Source organism: Miscanthus floridulus, chromosome 8 (genome assembly GCF_019320115.1).
Source record: "Miscanthus floridulus cultivar M001 chromosome 8, ASM1932011v1, whole genome shotgun sequence".
Classification (NCBI taxonomy): domain Eukaryota; kingdom Viridiplantae; phylum Streptophyta; class Magnoliopsida; order Poales; family Poaceae; genus Miscanthus; species Miscanthus floridulus.
In genome coordinates, this window is record NC_089587.1 from 182,168,046 (window position 1) to 182,191,119 (window position 23,074).

Consider the following 23,074-nt stretch of genomic DNA (forward strand, 5'->3'; position numbering starts at 1 on the left):
TCGGGCCTAAAACGGAGGAGCGGCGGTAGCCCAAGACGTCCTCGCCAGTCGCCAGCACCGTGTACTGTACCTCATATTCCGCCCATACGCGACGTCCGTTCTCCGTTGCCCCTTGCCATGCCTAGTTGCCAAGTTTTGGCTTGGCTCACCAGCGTTACGGACCAAAATACACCGTGTATTGTTTTAGTTGCTATATACATCAGCCATTGCCACGACGGATGTGTTGCTAGCGGCCAGGCCCATCACCATCAGTGAATCCGCGACAGCTGCTGGATCGCGTTCACGGGCGTGTGCCGTCTGGGCGCGGGAGACGCCCGAGGTGCTGAGGAGCGGCCGGGCCCCACTTCTCTCTCGGGTCGGGCCCTTGTGCAGATGCGCAGAGGTAGCGCCGTAGCGGGCCCCTAATTCATTTGTCACCGAACTTTGCACCCGCCTCCCCCGTACCCGTCCGAAACCCTAGCCTACCTCGTCGGCGGCGGGCCCTCCGGCGATGGAGGTGGAGGAGCCGCTCCTAACGTCCAAGAACCCCCGCCGTGCAAGGCGCCGGGACCTCAACGCACTGGTCAGGCTCGCCCCGTCCCTCCTGTTCTTCTGTCGTTCATGATCCTTCTATCGCCTTTGTGATCCTGAGAGTAGAGTTTGATATGTGCTAACTTGTCGGTGTGGGGAAATTTCCATTTCCTTCCTTGATTGATTCTGATTTCAATTTGAACTCTAGACTAGAAGTGGGCGGGCAGACAGTGGTTGTCATTTAGGGTTTGGATTTGATTGATTCATTTGGTTTTGATGGATAGTTATTTCGTATTTGAACTCTATTTTCGTGACGTGGACTAGCATTTGTTTTTTTCGTAAGCGGTCTAGTGTCTAGTAATTCTGTTCATCACTATGGGCTTGAGGTTCTAATTTAGGATATCCTTTGCTTTGGAGGCATTGATAATAGCACTGCTTAGTTGGTGGCCATTGGAGCATTTACCAGCAGTTGAAACCAAATGTTAGTGTCATGCCATCCTGAAATACCTACATTCAGGACGTTCGATTTGCTCTCAGTCACTCATGCTGTTCCTATGTTTTAAAAAGTTAATTTTAAGTTGATTTCACTTTGTATTAGCTTGAAAAACTTAAAAAAAATTTCCGGTAGTTTGCAATGTAAGTGGTTTCATGATGAAGTTTTTTTTTTAATTTTTTTTAGGATCCCAGCATGGAGGAGTCCGATGGGGAGGATATTGGTGTTCCAGAAGTTGGCATGGTGTTCAATAATCACACAGAAGTCAACCGATTCTACCGCAAGTATGCCCGCCGTGTTGGCTTTGGTGTCTCAGTAAGGAGGTCCTCTTTCTCACAAGAAGGGACCTGCTTATATCTCGAGCTTATGTGCTGCAAAGGAGGGCGGCCACGTTATGAGCCAAAGTTTCGGAAACGGTCTTCATCGACCACTAACTGCCCAGCCAAGATCCGAGTGAAGTTGTGGGGAGATAAATTGTTGCATGTAGAGTTGGCGATCCTCGATCATAATCATCCAGTGAGCCCAGCAATGGCAAGGTTTTTGAACTCTTATAAGCAGCTCTCTGGCCCTGCGAAGAAGCGGTTGCGTATGGGTGGCCCTGGGGCTATGCCTGTTGAAGAGTCAAGCGAGATGCCCATGGATAAGCTGGGGGAGCTTGAGCAGCTTCTTTTTGGCGAGAGCAAGCACCACAGCTTTGTGGAGAGGGGTCATTTGAAGCTCCAACCTGGAGATTCAGAGGCCCTTCGTCTTTTCTTCACTCGGATGCAGGCCAAAAATGCCAACTTTTTCAATGTCATTGACCTGGACGATGAAGGCTGTACCAGGAATGTTTTCTGGGCAGATGCACGGTCAAGAGCCATGTGTGAGTACTATAGTGATGTCATCACACTTGATACGTCATATGTGGCTAGTAAATATGATATGCCTCTTGCAACATTTATTGGGGTGAATCATCATGGACAATCTGTCTTGATGGGGTGTGCCCTGCTTTCTGATGAAACAGCAGAAACCTATTCATGGCTACTTAAGGCTTGGATAGCATGTATGTATGGCAATCGTCCGAAGGCTATTGTCACTGACTATTGTAGGGGCATCCAAAGTGCTGTAGCTGAGGTTATTCCAGGAGTCCGTCATAGAATGTGCTTGTTTCAGATAATGAGGAAGGCCGCAGAACGTTTAGGTGGGCTGTCAGAGTACAGAGCTATCAACAAGGCGATGCATAAGGCTGTGTATGATTCTTTAACCATCGATGAGTTTGAAGGGGAATGGAATACTTTAATTACATATAGTGGGCTTCAGGGCAATGACTGGCTAAGATCACTTTATGAATGCCGATCTTCATGGGTTCCTGTTTTCATTAAAGATACATTTTGGGCAGGAATGTCTGCTACACAAAGAAATGAAACAATCACTCCTTTTTTTTATGGATATGTTGATTTAAAAACCACCTTGAAGCATTTTCTTGGCAAGTATGAGATGGCTTTGCAGAGTAAATATGAGAAGGAGGCCCAAGCAGATTTTGAGACATTTCATAAGCAACGTCCACCGGTATCAAAATTCTATATGGAAGAGCAGCTCTCAAAGGTATACACGCATAATATGTTCAAGAAGTTCCAAGATGAGATTGAAGCCATAATGTACTGCCACGTATCTTTAATTGGTGTTGACGGGCCTGTCTCCACATTCAATGTCAAGGAGTGCATTTTCCTTGAAGATGGTAAAAGGACCATGAGTAAAATTTTTGCAGTGACATACAAAGCGGACGAAAAGAGTATTAGTTGTATATGTGGAGGTTTCCAATTCAGTGGCATACTATGTAGGCATAGTCTCTCAATGCTCAAGTTTCAACTGGTTCGTGAAATTCCACAACATTATATTCTTGATAGGTGGAAAAAGGATTTTAGACAGTTGCATGTGAAGAGACGCCCTCCAAGCGATCTTGTCCCCAACAATCGCATGGATCGATATGACTATATATCAATGAGATGTTTGCAACTTGTTGACTCTGCAGTCCTATCAGATAAGTATCGCCTTGCTTTGAGGTTGGTAAGGGAGACAGAAAATTTTCTGCTAAATAGCAACACACATGATGATACACAACCAAGGATCAAGTCTCGTGTTCCTAAAGTAAATAAACCAAATACAGTGACTGGTCAAACCGTGGTGGGTGCAGCTACTGGAAACAGAAATGATGGTCTCAAAGGACCAGAGGTACTGGTTCGACCTATAATAAATCTTATATACACATGTTTGCTTGTAAGCTTTGTGGAAATTAGAATCGATAGTCCATATGATTTGCTTAAATGGGTTGTTTGGCAATATGCAGGCTCCAGCAGTCATGCAAGTACCGCAAATCCAAAAGGTAAGATTGCACTAAGCATTAGTTAATTTTATATCCTTAGTTGGCACATTTGGCTCTGAGGATATTGATTGGTTTGTAAGACTATATGCTTCCAATATCAGAGACCTCCTTAAAAAGAAGATATTGATTGGTTGCTATTTTTACTCCAGGGAGGGGCAGAAAAAGGAATAGTTCCTACTGGCTACATTGGAGTACCAGCTAATATCCAGCAATTTGTAGGCAATCAAGCAGCATTTCAGCCAAGCATTGTGTACATGGTACCGGTATGTCAGAACAGATGGTCATATATGCTGACTCGTATCTTTGACTAAATCCCACAGGCACTAGAAAACCAAATTTCCATGATACCAAAATAGTATGGCCCCCAGGGGTGCTGGCGCCCTCCTTATCTGGAGTCGTTGCCTGGCATCGCTGAGATTTGTTTTGACGACAGGCTGTGATGGTGTTTCTTCCTCCACCTTCTTCCTCGCATTGCGTTCCTCAGCTTCTGTCCTTGTCTCACCATGAGCACAGCCTTCCCCCATGAGTGCTGTGTCCGTGATGTGCCCGGCCTCACATTCCTCCGCTCCCGTCCGCGCGCCCCATGAGCACACCCTCCCCCATGAGCGTGTGCGCCTCTCCACGAGTGTGCCCTCCCCCCTGAGCGCATGCACCTCTCCATAGAGCGCGCCTCCCTTGTGACTGTGAGCGTGTCCCTCCTCCCCCATGAGCGCTGTGTCCATGACTGAGTGCCGGCCCATGATCGAGGTCAAGCAGCGGTGCAAGAAGCCAGTAGATCCGTGCCTCCTCCCCCGTGATGCGGCAGCTGGAGCTAGGAGGAGACTGGGAGGCGCAAAGGGGGTCACAAGGGAGCAGGCCCATGGCTAGCATGCTTGTTGGCGGTGTGAGGAAGATGATCGGTGGTGCGGGCTGTGTGGCGCAGTGGCAGTGAGGAAGAGGAAGATGGCTCCATTATCTCTGTTTTCTTCTGTTTATTTCTACCAAGATGTCTGCTCCAGATAAGGAGGGTGCCAGCCTCCCTGGGTGCCAAATCCGTACTCTTCCAGGATATTTGGATGCTTTTCTTGCATATTAAATCAGGAATATTTGCAATAAACAGTAGTTATTCATCGTTCTCTATAGTTGGTAAAAAAAATTGAATCTTCTAACAAAAATAAATCATATGTCACTCCGTTCCAATTTCCAAATTGTAAATCATTTTGGCTGTTTCAGATACATAGTTTTTGCTATGTATCTAGACAGCGGATGCACAACAATGTGCCTAGAAAATCCAAAACAACTTACAATTTGGAATGGAGGGAGTACTTATTAATCGGTAATTGTTCTTTATTTTCAAGTTTTCTTTATTATTTTTACTTTGAGGCAGATTCTATTCTGTAGGAATATGCTACTGACTGTTGCTGATTTAAAATTTCAGAGTGGTGTTGACCCACATGCTTTTGGAAATGTTCTGATGCCGGTGATGTACCAGCAGATGTTCCAGGTTTGAGTTTATGTTTGTTTGCAAGTTCCATTCATCTTGCATGGACTTTTTTTTTTGCATAAATTGATGGCATTCAATGGCACGGTGGTATGGCTAGGTGCCTCCGAAGCCAAATGAGACCGTGCAAGATACTTCAGCCAACGGAAAAAGGAAGCGACCTCGTGGTCAGAAGCTTACAGAGACATCTCAACAGGCAAATGGAACCCCAGCATCTGCATCTGGCTAGGGGGGGACTGCTAACATTTAGAACAGGTTCTCCTGATTTACTCCTAATACTTGGTATGCTTTGTTCAACTATAGTCACCTCACCTGAGTTGTGGCAACTGTATTTGTTCTTCCCAGGATTTCTGTACATACGTTGACTTCCTGCCGTGAGAAATTTTACATATGGAGGCCGGCACTAACAATTACCTCATTGTGATCCAAGGTATCTGGCCCAGGAATGGAAATTTAGTTCTCACACATTTTTTTTGCTGATTTCAGCAAGACAGGTTGCACTCGGGGAATATCCAGTATCCACGGTTTTATTGTAATGTGCAAGTCCCCGTGTCCTTTTTTATGATATGTAAATGTTTTTTTTTGGAATAGCTCTGTGGCTCATGAGTACAGTGTCAGTTGCCTTTGAATTCCCATTGTCGATGCACCAGATCGATGTCTAATGCATATTTGAGAAATATAAAGCATGGAGGGTGGAAGCGTTTCCTGACTGTGGTCATTGGGTACTTTGGCAACAATCATGGAGCAAGGCATGCCAAAGCAGAGCTCTGTTGAAAATTAAGTTATTCTCTCGATATTTAAGACAGCTAATTAATTCAAAACTAATAAACCTGTCATAAATGTGAAAAATGCGCTCTTTGTTTCTAATTATAGGCCTTTTTGTTTTTTCTAGAGATATACTCTCTCTATTCTAAATTGCAAGTCGTTTTAACTTTTTTAGATCCATAATTTTTGCTATGCATTTAGATATATATTGTAAAAACTATGAACCTAGAGAAGCCAAAGCTGCTTACAATTTGGAATGATGGTATGTATAATGTATCTAACATAGTGGATATGTACCTAGAAAAGCCAAAGATGATCTATAATTCAGGACAGAGAAGTAGGTAATACAATTTACCTATAATTTGGTACAGAGAAGTAGGTAATATAGTTTACTCTTAGGGAGCTTGCAACATGTCTAAAAAATTTAGAAGTTGGAAAGAAAGAAATAGTGCATAGTGATATACTGGTGTTGCATTGGATTGCTCAAGGTTCTTAAGGATATCAGGGTGTGTTTAGTTGCCCAAACTTTGGAAATCCCAAAAGCGCATAATACTGTAGCGGTACTGTAGTGTTTCGTTTGTATTTGGTAATAATTGTCCAACCATTGACTAATTAGGCTTAAAACGTTCGTCTCATAAAGTACAATCAAACTGTGTAATTAGTTATTTTTTTACCTATATTTAAAACTCCATGCATGTGTTTAAAGATTTGATGTGATGTGATGAAGAATCTTGCACTGTGCAAAATTTAGAGGTGCAAAGTTGGTGAAACTGAACAAGGGCTTAGAAGATTGCAGATTGGTGAACAGGTTCCGACACAAGAGAAATGAAAAAGAAAAAAAAATGAGTACTCCCAAAACTTTTACAAGCTGCAGAATGCGACATTCAATTACTTCACTGCACACATTGTTTGTTGTACAAGCAACATGGCTGACAGCGTGTAAATGTAGGGGCCAACAGCCCAGGGCTCCGACTTCCCATGCCCGAGTTTCCTGATCGCCCATTTCGGTCCAAATTCACAATTTTAAATTTCAACTTATGAAAATTGACTCCAACCACGTAGGCATGTAGACAACAGATCATAATTGGTCATGATAAAATCAGCTAACACCATAATGATTCCATAAACTTTATGGTCAATAAATTACCCCAACATCCACCAACATTTTATGAATTTAAAACAGATTCAATATTTCAGGATTGCATAGTACCATAACAATTGATCTGTATTTTCCACGTCCATAGCAGCCGGTGAAATTTCGGTTGCAATTTACCTGCCAAACCACGCCTAACTAAATGCATGTCAGCATGAGCATCTCTACAGCAAGTCTATCCACCATACTAATTGCAAAAAATGGCCGTATTGCCTTTCAATACATATGATACTGCCGCTAGGTAGCCGAGGTCTCTTGAATCTTCTGAGTTCTGACTGCTGAAATAATATATATAATAATAGGCCACCTATCTAAACGAGTCCTATGTTTCCGAATACTCTTCCAGCTACTGCCGTGCTTCCTCTTCCTCTTCATTGTTCTCTGTTTGGGATGCTAGCTTCACAATATCTTCAACAAGGATCTTTCCTTCTGAAGGCGTGCATAAAGAGAACGTTCAGAAAAATACAAGAAAATTGGGCAGATGTAACACTGGAGCAGCATGTAGGTGTCATGGGTAAACGAACCTTTGTCTTTAGAAAGGTTACTGATGAGCTCTTGCACGCCTTCTTTCCCTATGGTGTCCTTGAGATAGGCTGCTGCGGCCGCCACCTCTTCAGGTGTCACTTTGCCATCATGGTCCCTGAAAATTGTGTGCAAATTGGATCATAATGCTGAGGACTATGTGCAAAATGGTTATGGTGGCATATTACAAATGACTTCTCTGTTTGATAAAGTAGGCCATCCCACATATCTTAGGATAATAGGAAGCAGCAACCATGCTTTTACAGGGACTCCACAAGGAAGATGAGTTTATGAACTAGTGCATTTCATAAAACAATCATCTGAATATGGTTAGGTAGATCACAGAAACACCTGACACAGAACTGTGTTTTGACAGGGCAATAGAGTTACCGCCGATTGTAAATTAACAAAAAATAGCATTAAGTTTCCCTATCAGGGAGAACTCAGTAACAAAATGCACTGGCTGACAAGCACACAACATAAAAAGATCCATACATACAAGTGACTTACTTATCAAGTAGTTGCCAACGATTTCCAATTTGTGCATCCACATCATCAATCTCCTTTTCTAATTCTTGAAGCATAGCATCAACCTGAATGCAGCAAAGGTCATAGTTATATGTGATTCATGCGAACAGCAAACCCATGAATCATAAATATTCAACCAAAAAAGGGATATAATAGCATACATATGCCAACAACATAGTGAAGATACAAAAGCATGCGGATGCTTGTTTCCTTTGCAGCACTTTTAAAATGCCAAAAGAGGTGTTCAGTTCAGGCAGGCTTTCTAAGATTACATCATCAGAATGAAAATCAGAGGCCTTTTAGTTACCAAGTCTTGTCAATATAGACCTTAGTTACATTTTGCGAGTAAAAGTTTGCACTCTTATCTCCAACTTTTAGATATTTGTTTATAGTTTTCACTGTCGATATTCAAGGCTATTTAGGCAGCATAGTTCCAAGAGTAGTAGCAATAAAATATGGGAAATATAAACAGATTTTAGGTAGACACTGCTCAACTACGGGGCATGCCCCGAAGGATTCCTTACCTTCTCAATAAGTGCTGATGAGACTTTTTCTTCTGCAGCAGCCTCAGCATGACGGTCTGATTCCTCTCTAGCAGCTATGTATGCTCTCTTAGCTTCTTCTTCACCCTCTGTACCCTCCTTTTCAAGCATTGAGTTGTATAGTTCTATCTGCATGCGGACAAAAGTCCTATTAAATATCCAGTGTACATATTTATATATGCAATACCATGAAAGATGCCTGCATGAGTATTTGTTTGTCTAATCCACTTCATATTATACCTCCTTGTTGACAAGTCCCAAGAACTCCTGACGCTCCTTGCTTACAGACTGCAAATACAGGTTACAAAAATGATCAAGGAATGAGGAGACACTAGTGTTCCATAGCTACGATGTTGTTACTGTCAACGTGTATAGTTACTAAATGAAAAATACTGATTGTATAGGAGCATACCGATGCAGATGCGAGCACTGCCAATGCTCGGCCGATATTACAGAGTTTTTCCCTGTCGTGTTGTTTTGCCTTTCGCAGTTCTTCTTCCCTAGCAGTAGCATCAGTCATTTCTTTCAAAGCTAAATCTTCAGCAGCACCCTCTGGTTCTTTGAGCTTTGTCTTTTCCTCTTCCTCTTGTTTTGCTTTTTCTTCTTTCTCCTTCCTTTTCTCTTCCTCCTGAATATATTTTTGCATTAAAAAATCAATAACAGATTTGCAGCATTACGTTAACAAAATAAAATGGTTGGGTTAAATATAAAAAAAATACATGTTCCGACAAACATAGGATAATTATCAAGTAAAATGTGTATGCAGATTTGTGAAAGAGAACAAATCTGCCATAATTACAGTGCGAGTCTTTAAGTACTCCAGATAAGATGACAGCATTGGGATTAGAAACTACACAAATTGGAAGCATGCCTCGAGTTACAAACTTACAATACAGGCAGGGATATCAATTATGAAATCTAATTTGTAATAACATTTTCATTTCAGATTCTCTTAATCGAACATCTTCTCCCTAACCATGAAACTGCATAAACCACGTAATGAGAAACTTTAATGGATAGGGACTAGATAGATTCCTTTGAATATGAAGGGGTTCTAGTTCAATTCCCTACCGATTCCATGAGATTAAACCTAATCTCTATAATCGAAACAAAGGCTAAGTAATTGTGCTCATCTGAACATCTAACACGTGACAAAGATATGAACAGGATCTCCTATGAAGTTTACACATAGGATCCAACTAAGGATTCAATCATGATGTATAACTAGGGAGCAGAAACATATGGAATAACAATGCACGAAAGTAGGAATTCAAAATCTGAAACAGCGCATTGGGTTAGATAAAATTAAATATGTGGCTTAACTCTAGCTTTTTCGACTAATAATAAAACATAGGTTACAAACTACAAGCCAGCAGGTACACATTCAGTGGAGGGAAGTTCTCTATCAGCTTATCATTACAGTGGTTTTATGTCCCCAAAGATTATGGCTGCATTGGCACAATGGGAGGTTAAAAAAAACACATCGTTTAACTATTACAATCTATATGCTATCTCTAGAGAAATAAAAAGATGCACATGTACACGTCACCTTGATAAGTTCTTCTTGCATCTCAAGGAATTCAAGTTTTCTCCTCCTCTCAGAAACTGAATCTTCAGATGGCAGTACTGTCCCAACTGTATCCACAACTTCATCCGGTAGTGAAGATAGTGTTGCTACAACAGCTTCCTCAGGCTTCACTTTCCCAGATACAGTAAAAGCTCTGACAGAATTACCAAACATAAGAATGCAAGCATAAAAATAGCATGACAACTGGGAAAATGTTTACTAAATTTACCTTGAAAGTATGAGAAGTGAAGATGGCACTGCATAGTTTAGTGAGAGATCCAACCAGTCTTGGAGCTGGCAAAAAAGATGAATGTTACTAGCATAATTTTATATGCATTTATATGGCATTAGTTAATTTTTTTTCTATATAAATAGTTGCCTTGAACTTGCAGTTAAACTCAAAGGCCGTGCAATCCCTCAATATCAGTTGTGTTTGATTGAAAGTGCAAGCTAAGTGCTGTCATAACATTTCCTCAACAGTACATCAGACTTGAAAAATGTAACAATGTAACAAGGACATAAAAAGTGTCAACTAAAAAAGATTAAAGAAAAAGATGATATTTACTAGGAAACGTAAACATGGCACTTTATAGCTCATATAGGTGCTTAAATGCAGCTATGAACTAAGAAAAGTATCATGTATTCTTGGGAAGAACACAAAACAGGACCTACATGGAAATGGATGGAGCATAGCCCAACTCTATCATAGGAATACAGGATGACTACTCCATTCCATAGTATAACGAGTTAAGGTAGGGGCTGATCTAGGAAATCAATTCAGTGGTGCCACCAGTCAATTATCTTGCTAAAGCAGTAGCCTATGAGTTGCATAACGGTAGTGTTACAAAGGTAATTCCTCAAAGCCACTGATGTCACAGGACACCACTGATTGCAATGTGGATCTGCCCCTGAGTTAAAGGTGTTGCTGTCTTTTTTTTCTCTCTTTTTCTCTCAAATGACACAGGAGAGCTGTGTGTCATTTCATTAAGAGAGAATACAAGTTACATACGCACCACATACAATAGAGACTCAACCACGTCCAAACAGACCTTGACGTAGGTGTCAAGGTTAAGCGACCTTGATGAGTAGTTCATGGACAGCTGACGAACCAGCCAAACACCACAAACTACTCTCATTTGCCACTGCCAGTAAGACTACTGAAATACAAGGCCTAGTACCCCTCAGACACACAAGCATTGAGATGTTTCCGTATCTCCCTAACCACAAGGATGGTGAGGGAATTCAGCCCTTTCTTTCTGACTTTTGGAAGTCTAAAATTATTTCATGTTATAAGATTAAGTGGGCAAACCTGCTGTCTCATCTCTTCAGTTGACAGTAGACCTAGGTGACCACGTTCCCGACAGGCTTGCCGAAGCTCCTCTTCAGAAAGAGACTCCACACCCTCAGCTTGAATCATCTTATCATCATTCTTAATGCTGCAAAGATAGGTACCGATACCAAAATAATAAGCAGCACTATAAGAAGACAGTTCAAAATTCAAATGGTAGCATATTAAATCAAACAGAAACAAGACAAAGGGCAAAAGAACTAGCAAATTGTGAAACAAGAAAAGAATCTTGATGCTATATCATTTATTTTTTTTAAAAAAAAGGTGTACTGCTGAACCTGAACTACTATTCGACCTAAACACCACTTAAATCCATTTCAGAGATTTCTAAATTCTGGTAAGCTTGCACATCCATCGTGAATTGACTAATATGAAATATTTACTTGAAACTACTTAATGTAAAGATAGGCCACAAGCCTCATCACAGTTTGATCTACAAAATTGAACATTTTCTGTTATACTGGCTTTTTTTTAAAGGGGTGGCAGGAGTTCTGCCTTTCAATTAAGGTAGGAAAGCAAGTTTGTGTACAGTGAGGCCAATGTTACACTGGCATTTAAGTAGATACAATCAGAATAGTATATAGATGCTCCAGATGCAAATTAAACCAGCATTTCTACAGTATCAACTTAAATACTTACTCTTGCAGTTTTTTGCGAAGCATGAACCTCAAGTAGTGATCTGTACCAAAAGGCCGGATACCCATATATTTGCACATATTTACCAAGCGTGGTCTGCAGAAAAAATACCAAGCAACTGTTTAGTCACTGGTGTAACTTTGATAGCTCGATGATCAATTTATACAGGTAAGATAAAAGAACATCGAACCTGCTCATGTTATCCAAAGTAAGTTCATCATTGAAAAGCTTCGCAAAGCTCAAGATTTCGTCATTAGAGACACGTTCACCTCTCCTTACCTAAGCAAAATTTAGGTATGTTATCCAATCACAGAATAGCAAATGGTTGTTTACAATACATAACTAATTGTGGTAATGATTGGAGCATAGAAAGAATCTATACCTTGTTACAATAGATAACTAATTACAGTAATGATTGGAGCATGGAAAGAATATATACCTTGTTCAAAAACTCGTCCAGATCTTCAGCAGTCTGTTTTATGTCCCCACTACGTGATGTTTGAACTTCCTTTGCCATTTCTTTTGCTGTATCTTGCAAAAATTTTGCATATTCCATCCTTGCTTTTAGTTTCCTTTTCAATGCTTCCTGCACAGTAAAATGAATCATGTCCTTAAGCCAATCAGTTTGCACTATGATAATGTCTTCACTCTGTAGTCATGACACAAAATGGCACAGGAGACCCGGTTCAAACATGAGACGCAAAAATGACTATCTACAGCAACAAGAGCAACAGTAAGGTATGCTGTGCCATGGAACTAATACACTAATAACAAATGTGCAGCAGTGAGTTTGTGACATACAGAGTACTATTCGCATGACGAGAAATGTAACACCACCAAACCAGTATAATCTCTGGTTCTGAAACCAATCAAACACGTACCTCTTCTTTCATTTTGTCTTGGAAAGTTGATGGAAGCATGTTTGGAAATAACTTCAGGAACACTGGCAGTAAGAACTCCATGAAAGGAACAATGATGAACACAGCAAATGGTACCAGCCTGAAGATATCAGCTGTTGTGCGTGTCAGCTGTTGCCTCTCTCTTCTAGAAAGGCTTTTTCCACCGGCAAGTTTCACCAGCAATCTTGATGAGATTCTAACATCTGCCCATAGTAGCTTTGTCCCTAACCAGTAATGCTGCAGTGTAGAAACAAATTCATCCTTCCAATGCTTAAGCTTTGCAGCCCAATCAGCCCTTGACAAACAAAGAGGTAAAGTTTCGTAAGTTAAGAAAGAAACAGACCAATCATTCTTCTTATATGTACGCATTTAGGTACAAAGGAAGGAACTGAGACCTGCTCATTGAAGCCACAGCTCGCAGAGCAGGGCCAATACCCAGAAGCCTTGCCCAGAATTTCTGCATAACTGATTGGCTAGCCTTCGGAGATTCTTGGACCTGTTTAGCTTTGGCTTTAGCTTTTGCAGTACTTAGGCCTTCCACAGCCTGATCACATTCCTCTGGGGATGCCTCTTTTTTCTTTCTATTTTGCTTCTGATCCTCACTCTGTTCATCATCAATATCCAACTTAGGTTGCCCTGCAGTTGCAGTTGATGATGCACGAACTGACTGCAGAGTAGATCTAGCTCCCAGCGGCAACCCAAAGTCATTCTTTCCAATTCCATAATATGAAAGAGATATCCCATGAGCTGGACATCGCAGAAATCTATTAGCAAGACCTGCCAAATTCCTTTTATTCAAATTCACACTGTATTGCTCCTTCTCAGATCTTGAGTCTCCGGAGCTTTGCTCCAGAAACCGTAGTGCTATTCTTGGCTCAGCCTCACAACCAATTCTTCCATGTTGGAAGGTAGAGGATGAAGATGAGAGGTTAAGTGTTTTAACATGATCGAAAAGATATTTCCTTCTCCTCGTGATTGCTCTTGAAGCCATACTTGATTGTTACTCAATCTCCAGATGGGAAGGCCAAGGTCATGCCTTTTAGGGTAGAATCCTGAAGTGGTCTAATTGTCCAAACATAAGCATAAGATTTGATTATTCCCATAAAGAAATAAAATAGTTGCAAAGAACAGGTGCTTGGTGCAATAAGACTTCACAACCATATATAACAACAATTTTCAAGGAATCCTAGGATGTTGTTCTAATGGAACCGAATGTTCAGTTCTCTTGAATTGCCTAAAAATATAATTATTGAAAAAAACAAGAAGCTAGCAACTACTCCCTCCGTTCCAAATTATAAGTCGCTTTGACTTTTTTTGGTACATCCATTTCGCTATGCATCTAGATATAATAATATGTCTACATACATAGCAAAATGGATGAACCAAAAAAGTCAAAGCGACTTATAATTTGGAACGGAGGGAGTAATTCATAAGAACCATTAGGCTAATTCACTAAAGCAATTAGTGTCCAAGCTTGGCATAGTTCATCCAATCATAGGCATTACAACAAATAAGTTTGCAATTTGTTTTTTCCTTTTGGCATGTGACCTCAGCATTTAGTTTTAGAAAATGTAAATTTTGAATCCCCAGCTGGACAAATATCTAGAGTCTTCTCTCAGATGCTGGTAAGAAGTTAAATAAGAATACCCTTGTTATTTGCCTCAACTGTCCAGATTTATCACTAGTAACTGTCATGGGTCAACTGTGAACTAATTCTGACACCATTGAGAGCACTTCCTCTAACAGTCCCTGAATATCAGTAACAGATGGACTATAGAGATCAGTAGCCAACCATTCCAAGAAATTCCTATTTCACGTTTACACGAGCCCCTCTACTTAGCCAAAGTTTCGTTTTTGCTGATCTCGTTGAGGAATCTGATGATTATCCACATATCAACAGAAAAAAAAAACAAACTTTTATCATCAGCAGCAGTTCAACAGTTCCAGACTACAACAGGAAGGCACGTATTAATCTAACCAGCCTAAGCGACTGAACAACAAAGGAACAGGTGAAGTACGGAAACAGTACCTAAAGTAAGGGGCAGCAACGAGACAACGACGCGTGCCACCGTGGTTTGTACATTAAAAAAATAACTCACTGGGATCAATTAGCGATTAAGCACAGTTTTAATTCGGTCCTTTTCGTTACCGCATAGACCCCCAAAATGCCCAAAACTCACCGATCGCCACTGAAATTTTCCCCAAAAAAGGGCCAAAAATTAAAAATTACAAAGAGCGGCATGCGGAGTCATTGATTGGCGATCCCACTGATCAAACCATCCCTGGATCATCGCCGAACCACCGACGCAACGGCGAGCAAACTCGACTCGCAGCAAACAGAACCTAAAACATAATGCCAATGGGGAAAAAAAGTAATACGGGAAGGGGGGAGAGAGAGAGAGCCAGAGAGGATCGCTTCCTGGAGCGAGACGGAGGGGGGCGCTCACCGAGAGAGGGGTGCGGCGCCGACCGGGCGGGCGAGTGGACTGGCACACCGAGCTGCGCTGGGGTGGGGTTTAGGGCTTTGGAGGAGGGGAGGAGAGGGAGAGGGAGAGGGAGAGGGAGAGGAGATGAAGGAGGGAGGTGAGGAAGCAGGCGTGAGAAGGAAGAAAGGAAAAGTAACAGGAGGAGCGGTCGCAAGCCGCCGCACATGTCTTGCAGTTCCAGATGGCCAACGGGCAACGGGGCCAGGTAAGCTATGTTTAGTTCCGCTCTAAAATGCTAATTTTTTTTCAAGATTTTTCGTCACATCAAATTTTTAGACGCATGTATGAAGTATTAAATATAAATAAAAAATAAAACTAATTACACAATTTAGACGAAATTCACGAGACGAATTTTTTAAGCTTAATTAGACTATAATTGGACACTAATTGCTAAATAACAACGAAAGTGCTACAGTGACATTTCACCAAATTTTTTTGCCATACCTAAGTCCTCTGCTGGAGTGGAAGCGCTGGTCTATTCGTGTTTTTTTTTATAATCGAACTATTCGTTGAACGAAATTATCTATACTGACAGCCCTTGCAAGCTTAAGTTAACCTGCATGTTTGCGCATGATATTTGGTGTTGCTTGGCTACCATTGCACGTCTGTTTTTTTTTTCAAATTTCAAAGTAGCAAGTTACTTTATTGTTCCAAAATAATTACTCATCTTATTTTCCGAGTAGTCAAATTTTTTAAATACTACTCACTATGTCCCAAATAATTAATTCCTAAAACTATTTAAACTAAAGTATCTTAAATTTAACTAAGTATATAGAAAATATAATAACAACTATAAAAGCAAATAAATATATTGTGAAAAATATATTTAGGTCATAAATATTGATGATATTTTTTTATAAATTTTGTTAAACTTAAAATAGTTTAATAGTTTGATTAGCACAACTCTAGAGGTTAACTTAATTTAGGATGGAGGTAGTAAATATAAAACTATTAAGATATATAAATGTTAATAATATTTTTCTATAAATCTAGTTAAGTTTAGAAAAAATGATTTCTCGTAAAATGTGGAAATATTTTGGAACAGGTGGACTAGTATAACTTTTGAAGTTGTTCTCGATCAAAGCAGTTCCAAACTTCTTGGTACTCCGTATTAAAATAAAAACACGCGAAGTGACTTTGAAAATTCGTGAGGAATCGCCACCGGTCCTCACTCCTCAACCCGTGTTTAGTTGAGTGAAGTTTGAAATTTGGGCTACTGTAGCACTTTCGTTTTTATTTGGCAATTAGTGTTTAATCATGGACTAATTAGGTTCAAAACGTTCGTCTCGCAATTTCCGACCAAACTGTGTAATTAGTTTTTTTTCCGTCTATATTTAATGCCCCATACATATATCGTAAGATTCGATGTGATGGATACTGTAGCACTTTTTTTTGAATTAGTTTCGCAACTAAACACGGGCTCAGTCCTCAGACATGGCTGCGCGTACCCCGTTCTTCTGACTTCCCATTGGTTGCCCTGGGCAGATGCCAGATCCCGGACACTCGTGAGCGGCGAACGTTTCTTCGCTTTGCGTGCTTCCCCTTCGTCGCTGCAGCATATTTCTCGGGATATGCCTCTGGTTCTCTTTCAGCACAACGTACACAAGCGACAGAACAAGTCCAAGCATATTCCCCTTGCCTTTACGTAACGTCTCAACCTATCCCCAACCCAACTATTCCTCTGTACGCAAATTCGCACATGCTAGCTGCCAAAAAGGAAAGAAATCGTGCAGAATTTACAGCATTCACATGTCGTAGCTCGTAGGAGTTCAAAAGGAAGTGGCGAGTACTAAATGCTCAAAAAAGTAATACTCTGTTCACTGTTCCCGTTTGGATGAAGATAGCTCAAGAGAAATTGGGCCGGTGGCATAAGCCTAGATACAGTCATACAGGCTACAATCTGTGCTCTCCTTTTGGACGCGTATAGAACCTGAACTGAAAAGGAACGGCTTCTGTTTGTAACTCTGTACGTTTCTTCACTCCTGTTTACTCACATTTGCTGAAGGGAGGGGGCGAAATCTTTGACGGCAGCCTCGCGGAACTTTACAACTATCTCTCTCCAGTTTGTTTCCTGTGTCAGATAAAACGAGGAGTATGATGACCAACCCCCACGAGACAGATTTTTATGGCGTAACAATGAGCTAGGTTCATGTTCTGGAAAACGCATCAGAATGGAGAAGCAATTGTAGGAAACGGGTAACACTTCAGAGAGGGATTGGACTGGGGGATTGGCAACTGATGCTGCTCATATGATAAGATCAGCCAGAGATGTACCATGGAAGCTTGAAGGTGTCTCTCCAGCGACCCTGCTTAGTACAGCTCGCTTGTATCTTGTTCAGGCGCACAATTATCTCCGCGAATGTTGGCCTGACAGAAGGCGTCGGATCCCAGCATTCTTGTATCAGCCTGCAGCGTGCAAAGAACCATCATGAGCAGCAAAATGGCACGATGCTAAATGCAGCGTTTCACCTATGTAAATATCCACTGCTAGTGACCATTAGCCTAGTATGTACTATGTAGTTGCACGCTGCTAGTGTGGTTGAGTTGGCAAGAGAACTTGATCGATCAAGTGAAAGCAAAACTCCTCGAGTAAGTAGAGCGTGTGATTCACTCACTCTTTCACATCACTGGGGTAGTATTTTGGTTTATTCTTGAATGTTGGTCTCGACCCCTCTAAACAAATCATCTTAGCTTCTTCTTCTTGTGGCTTTGGGTGAAAAGAAGGAGTTCCTTCAATCATCTGAACCAGAGCCATCCATAGAACGGGCAAGCAGTGTAAACGTGAGAAGCTAAGAATTTCTGTTCATCTAAGTGACACATCAGCCAGGATGCAACACATGGTTAGTCTGGATTCCTTGCATGTAGATTGGATAGCTTTGCGTACCTCATAAAGAATGAGACCAAATGCAAATACATCTACACTTCTGTCAAATGGTTCATTTTTGTAGACCTCGGGAGCGATGTATACATCTATGCACATTGAGGAAAGTATCAGCAAGCTACAAGACAGAGTTGCCAAATAGACAGGGGGGTTAAAAGGAACTCGGACACTAGCTAAAAGAGTATTATATAGTAAAATAAGATTGGTGTCAAATTAATTCTAAGAGCAAATGAACACTACATCTGAAAAAAGGAACTGACCAAACTCATGAACTTACATTTCGACGGCAAAGGCATAACAAAGAAAGAGGATTGGCTAGGAGGAGCATAACATGGGTTGAACATTTGAACTATTTTTTCCTTCGAGATGGTGACATCTAAGGTCCATTTATAAATCAAAGCTCCTCTTTAATAAGAAAAAACCTTCTGAGTAAGCGCAACATACTGTCTAGTTTTCCAACTGGCTGAGCCATTTGTACTTTATCTTCAGAAACTTTAGTCAAACTCAGTGATCCAAACCCAGCCACCTTAAGCTGTCCTTCATCGTCCCGAACGATGTTTCTGCAACCTTACCAAAGTATCATAGCGTACAGCATACATGTAGCCACTTATATTTAAAAGTTTTGCATGAATTCAACAATGGAATAATGCTTAATGAGCTTACTTTGGTGACAAATGTCCATGAATGATTGGCTCAGGCTTGCACTCATGAAGATAATTCAGTCCCCTGAACAAGAAGGGAAAAAATCCTGAACACTTTGTTCGGTTCAACTGTAGCAGACACAAGCTTCATAGTGTTGTTTCAATTGTACCCAACTGAATCAACACAAAATTGCTATCTGAAAACACATTTGTGTGTTACCACACCTAAAAGAACAGTCCTGCCATTCTGATCCATAAGCCAGGAAAGAATATATTCTTTTTCTATGTGAGTATAAAATAGTGTACTTCAGTGAACATTTTGCAAGCCGCAAGGTGCATAAAATTTTATCAACAAAAAAAATATAGATTTCGTGAGTATTTACACACCTCGCAATTTCAAGAGCAAATGTTATAGCTTTGTGAGGCTTCAGGCGACCTTTCATCTCAAGATAACTGGCTAAATCACCCTAATCAGGGAAAAACGGATATAGTCATCAATGACAAAGACGGCATAGATTTTATGTGTAAAAAGAGTGCTACTTGAAAGAGAATGGTTTGAGCAACTAACTGAAACTGAATACAGAAATTTGTCTTGTTCAGTCAGTTATAGTAACTTACCTTTTGATGGTACTCTGAAACAATCATCATCGGGACATTTTGTGTGACAGCTCCAACAAATTGGACCAAATTGGGATGCCGTGCTTTCTCAAGTAAGGTAAGCTCGTCTTTGAACGCATTTCTGAACAAATATAACAATGGCACTTAGAAACATTGCGTGCAAAAAGAAAAGGAGAGCTCAAAAGTTAATTAATAGGCCAACCCCTATGAAACAGAACAAAAATTACAATGCTACAGACATATTTTAGGTTATATTACAGACTAACTATATGGCAAACCCCCTATGTAGCATTGCTTGGTTAAAAAGCTTGAATATGTTTGCCTACACGGCCGTTTAGCCTGTTTATGCGCCATGTAAACGCTGCACGGTGGCTTGCCGTGTCTGTTTAATCAGCAGTTTATCCTGTTTAATCACCATTTAGTTTGTTTAAATAGTCATTTAGCCTGAATAAATAGTTAAACGATAGGTGACCGTTTAGTCCGTTAAACATTTAGGCTAACACTTACACACTATGTTCTCTACATGACTATAACAGTCCAAAAATCATATTTGGATATGCATTCCTAATAAAGAGACAAAACTGCACAAGCAGTCCCTAAACTTGCTTGGGGTGTCACCTAGGTCCTTGAACTTAATTGTGCCACTCAAGATCCAAATACCATTAGTTAGCATATGACTCCCGATGTTGCAAACCAGAATGCATTATGGCCATCTAAGAGAGAGAGATGATGCTAAACATGTGCATCCACTGGAATTCTTATTTTTTTCATTGTCTATGATGTGAGACCCAATAGTGATATGAATGATGAATTTCAAATTTTCATTGACATGGATGCTGCCATAGATGCGAAGTAAACAGATCAACACTAATTATATAGGTTTGGACCTCGAATGATCCACTTAGTAAGTTTAGGGACATAGATATGCAAATTAATAGTTCAGGGACCTAGGTGACATGCGGAACAAGTTTCAAGATCGCCCTGAAATTGTAGTACACATGAACTTACTGAGTGAATGAGAAGGAATAAATTATGGTGTTGATTATTCAACGTCATTTGACATAATGGAAGGTATAACAGAATGCACATGTAATTAATATAAAAAGATTACTCAAGATAAGAGTTAATGTAGGTAGCCATTACATGCTATCAGCATCCGAGAAGCTGTCTTTGTCAAGTATCTTAACAAACACTTTCGAGCCATACCATTTTGCCAGATATGTACCCTGTAAATTGTATGGCAAGTAGGACTGTCACAATTGTCTGCAAATTTTTAAGCTAATGTACACTTGCACGAATAGATAGAGAAGACATAATGTAGCACATGCAGAGCATATATATTGAGAATAAATAGATCTGAAAATTCTAAAAAAAAAAATCCTTTAGCTTGAGCTTCTATGTGGAAGTAAAATCATAGTGGAAGTCACTGAATAACCAAAACCCAAAGTACAAAAACATTAAGAACAGAGTAAGATGAACAATAAACAGACAATATTCTTAAAAACAAACAAACATGCCTTTGTGACCTCCTCTCCTCTTCGGAACTCCAGTTCAAGTGGGTTCAGTTCATACTCTGGAACTTCTTTCGGATTTGACACAGCCATTGGAGTCTTTCTGGATTTCTAGGGAGTAAAATAAGCACATGTTAAATATATGCAGTATCTTTGAAAGCAAGAGAGGAGGAATGGCTCAGATCCCTTGCATCTTTTTTTCTTCTAAAAAAAGGAATAGCTCAGTATTTTTGCGTCAGTGAAATATAGTACCGGAACTTTTGCTCCTCTTGCTTTCAGAAGATTATATACTTCAAAATGGCCGTAATGTTTCGCGTCTGCTGCTGGCTGAAAATCGTCCATAAAAATGCAGGAAGACAGAGATAAAGTTCAGTTAGATAAGGTACTTCCTCTTATCATGCAGGTCTAATCAACCTCGTTGAGACGTTGACTATTCTCTATAAATAACCAGTTGCATAGGTTAAACCATAATAAAATTCGTTCAGCTAGCGTGGCATTGATCTAACGTTGCTTAGATGTTTTTTCGTACTTTCCATTAGTATGAACTGAAGCACATCAGAAACTACAAAGGCTCCACCCATTCAGACATTCAGTGCTCTAGACCGATCGCGTTCGTCTTAGAGGAACAGAGACAGCTAGTAACGAAAATGAAGTAGTAGCAGTAGAGTTGACGAACCGTGCTACCCCATCGGTCGCGGGCGTTGATGTTGGCCTTCCAGTCGAGCAGCAGGCGCACGACCTCCCCCTGTCCCTCGCAGGCCGCGATGTGGAGCGCCGTGCGCCCGTCGAGGTCGATGCTGTCGACGTCCACCCTGCTCCGGAGCAGCTCCTCCACCGAGGTGGCGTCCCCCTGGCAGGCCGCGAAGAGCAGGCGCATGGTGGCGTCCAGGTTCTCCGGCACCGCGAGCTGCTGGTGCGCCGACGACCCGTCCGGCCCGCCGCGTGGCGTCGGGTCGAGCGACGACTGCCTCGCGATCGCGAACCGCGTCTGCTGCCGCGGCCCCGCAGCCGCCCCCGGCCCAGGGCCCCCGCGGCGCGGGGTGTGCGGGTCCAGCGACAGCTGGCGCCACAGCCGCGCCGCCCCCGACGAGAGCTGCCGCGATATGCTCCGCGTCATCTTCTTCGCTGCCGCCCCGTCCATGAGTCGTCGTCGTCGCAGGGCCTCCGGAGGCCACCGCCGGCCTGGGACCGCGCTGGAGGAGGAGGGAATCCGCGGGAGGAGGCGATGCAGCGTGCTGGTGGGACGCGCGTGGGATCTCGCGCGCGACGGGTGGGTGCTTCTGGGGATTTGGGGGCGGATGATTGGGCGTGGGCGATGCCTCTGCTCCCGATTAACCAATTGGGCGACGACTCGATCGAGACCAGGAGTTGTATATATACAAATATATATATGGCGCGTTAGGTTTTTTTGGTGTACAGCTCACTACTGGTAGCAGCCGAGTTCGAGCAGCAGCGATGGAAATGAATGAATCCTCTTGCAGTTGCAAGCAGCAGAGTGGCAGAGCATTTGTGCGCGCAGTTGGGGCGCGGGGAATAAGCCCTTGTTTAGTTGGACCCCAAAATCTAAAAAGTTGCTACAGTACCTGTCATATTGAATATTTGCGGTCCATGCATGAAGCATTAAATACAGACGAAAAGAAAAACTAATTGCACAGTTTGGTGGGAAATTGCGAGACAAACGTTTTAAGCCTAATTAGTCAATATTTAGACACTATTTACTAAATAAAAACGAAGATGCTACAGTAACCCCAAAATCTAAATTTCGCGAACTAAACAGGGCTAAAGCGAGTGGAGGAAAACGCGCGGTGAGGTGTGAGGGTTTTTAAAAACGCGGCCTCGTGTCACCTACAGGGATGTTGGGAAAGCAATGTGCCACTGATTAGTGGGACCCAAGTGGAGCTGGTCATGTTGTCAGTGAGGGCGAGTGGATGGTGCCGTGTGTGTTGTTTGCGTTTGTTCGCTTCGTGAGAACGCTTGCCGACGACTTTTTTTCCTCCTCTTTTGTTTGCTTCGCGCTCCTCCGGTTACTAGTGTGTTTGTTTATCTTTGCCAGCCTGGAATGCTGGATGGGGGGATATCAGATCAGCAGCCTACGACCAGCCTGCATGTTGAATTTTCCTCTACGTGCATAG

The 23,074-nt window shown here is 41.6% G+C and overlaps 3 protein-coding genes across 7 annotated transcripts; 1 reads left to right on the plus strand and 2 right to left on the minus strand.

Moving 5' to 3' along the window:
• The first annotated feature begins 97 nt into the window (after positions 1-97).
• Positions 98-5,474, plus strand: LOC136477671 (protein FAR1-RELATED SEQUENCE 6-like). Of its 2 annotated transcripts, none has more exons than XM_066475908.1 (7): positions 98-562; positions 1,190-3,214; positions 3,330-3,365; positions 3,515-3,628; positions 4,783-4,848; positions 4,946-5,100; positions 5,191-5,474. In XM_066475908.1, the coding sequence occupies exons 1-6, from the start codon at positions 491-493 to the stop codon at positions 5,072-5,074; spliced, it is 2,442 nt and encodes an 813-aa protein (XP_066332005.1). In that variant the 5' UTR covers positions 98-490; the 3' UTR covers positions 5,075-5,100; positions 5,191-5,474. The 2 variants fall into 2 exon arrangements, with proteins under 2 accessions (XP_066332005.1, XP_066332006.1); XM_066475909.1 differs by having other exon boundaries at positions 1,198-3,214.
• Positions 5,475-6,746: 1,272 nt separating this feature from the next.
• LOC136477673 (uncharacterized) lies at positions 6,747-15,428 on the minus strand. 2 transcript variants are annotated; one of them, XM_066475911.1, is made up of 15 exons: positions 15,253-15,428; positions 13,201-13,857; positions 12,788-13,100; positions 12,346-12,492; positions 12,097-12,185; positions 11,910-12,002; positions 11,232-11,358; positions 10,152-10,216; positions 9,905-10,076; positions 8,768-8,983; positions 8,596-8,643; positions 8,338-8,484; positions 7,796-7,878; positions 7,288-7,403; positions 6,747-7,192 (listed from the first exon to the last, which is right to left on the minus strand). In XM_066475911.1, the coding sequence occupies exons 2-15, from the start codon at positions 13,794-13,796 to the stop codon at positions 7,110-7,112; spliced, it is 2,295 nt and encodes a 764-aa protein (XP_066332008.1). In that variant the 5' UTR covers positions 13,797-13,857; positions 15,253-15,428; the 3' UTR covers positions 6,747-7,109. The 2 variants fall into 2 exon arrangements, with proteins under 2 accessions (XP_066332008.1, XP_066332007.1); XM_066475910.1 differs by having other exon boundaries at positions 13,201-13,867.
• A 1,590-nt stretch (positions 15,429-17,018) lies between these two features.
• LOC136477674 (integrin-linked protein kinase 1-like) lies at positions 17,019-22,466 on the minus strand. Of its 3 annotated transcripts, XM_066475912.1 has the most exons (12): positions 21,619-22,466; positions 21,195-21,269; positions 20,949-21,053; positions 20,575-20,657; positions 19,432-19,552; positions 19,201-19,280; positions 18,836-18,898; positions 18,617-18,732; positions 18,176-18,261; positions 17,907-18,031; positions 17,566-17,697; positions 17,019-17,362 (listed from the first exon to the last, which is right to left on the minus strand). In XM_066475912.1, exons 1-12 carry the CDS (start codon positions 22,081-22,083, stop codon positions 17,341-17,343), a joined length of 1,473 nt encoding a protein of 490 aa, XP_066332009.1. In that variant the 5' UTR covers positions 22,084-22,466; the 3' UTR covers positions 17,019-17,340. The 3 variants fall into 3 exon arrangements, with proteins under 3 accessions (XP_066332009.1, XP_066332010.1, XP_066332012.1); XM_066475913.1 differs by lacking the exons at positions 17,019-17,362; positions 17,907-18,031 and having other exon boundaries at positions 17,565-17,697; XM_066475915.1 differs by lacking the exons at positions 17,019-17,362; positions 17,566-17,697; positions 17,907-18,031 and having other exon boundaries at positions 18,176-18,290.
• Positions 22,467-23,074: the final 608 nt, after the last annotated feature.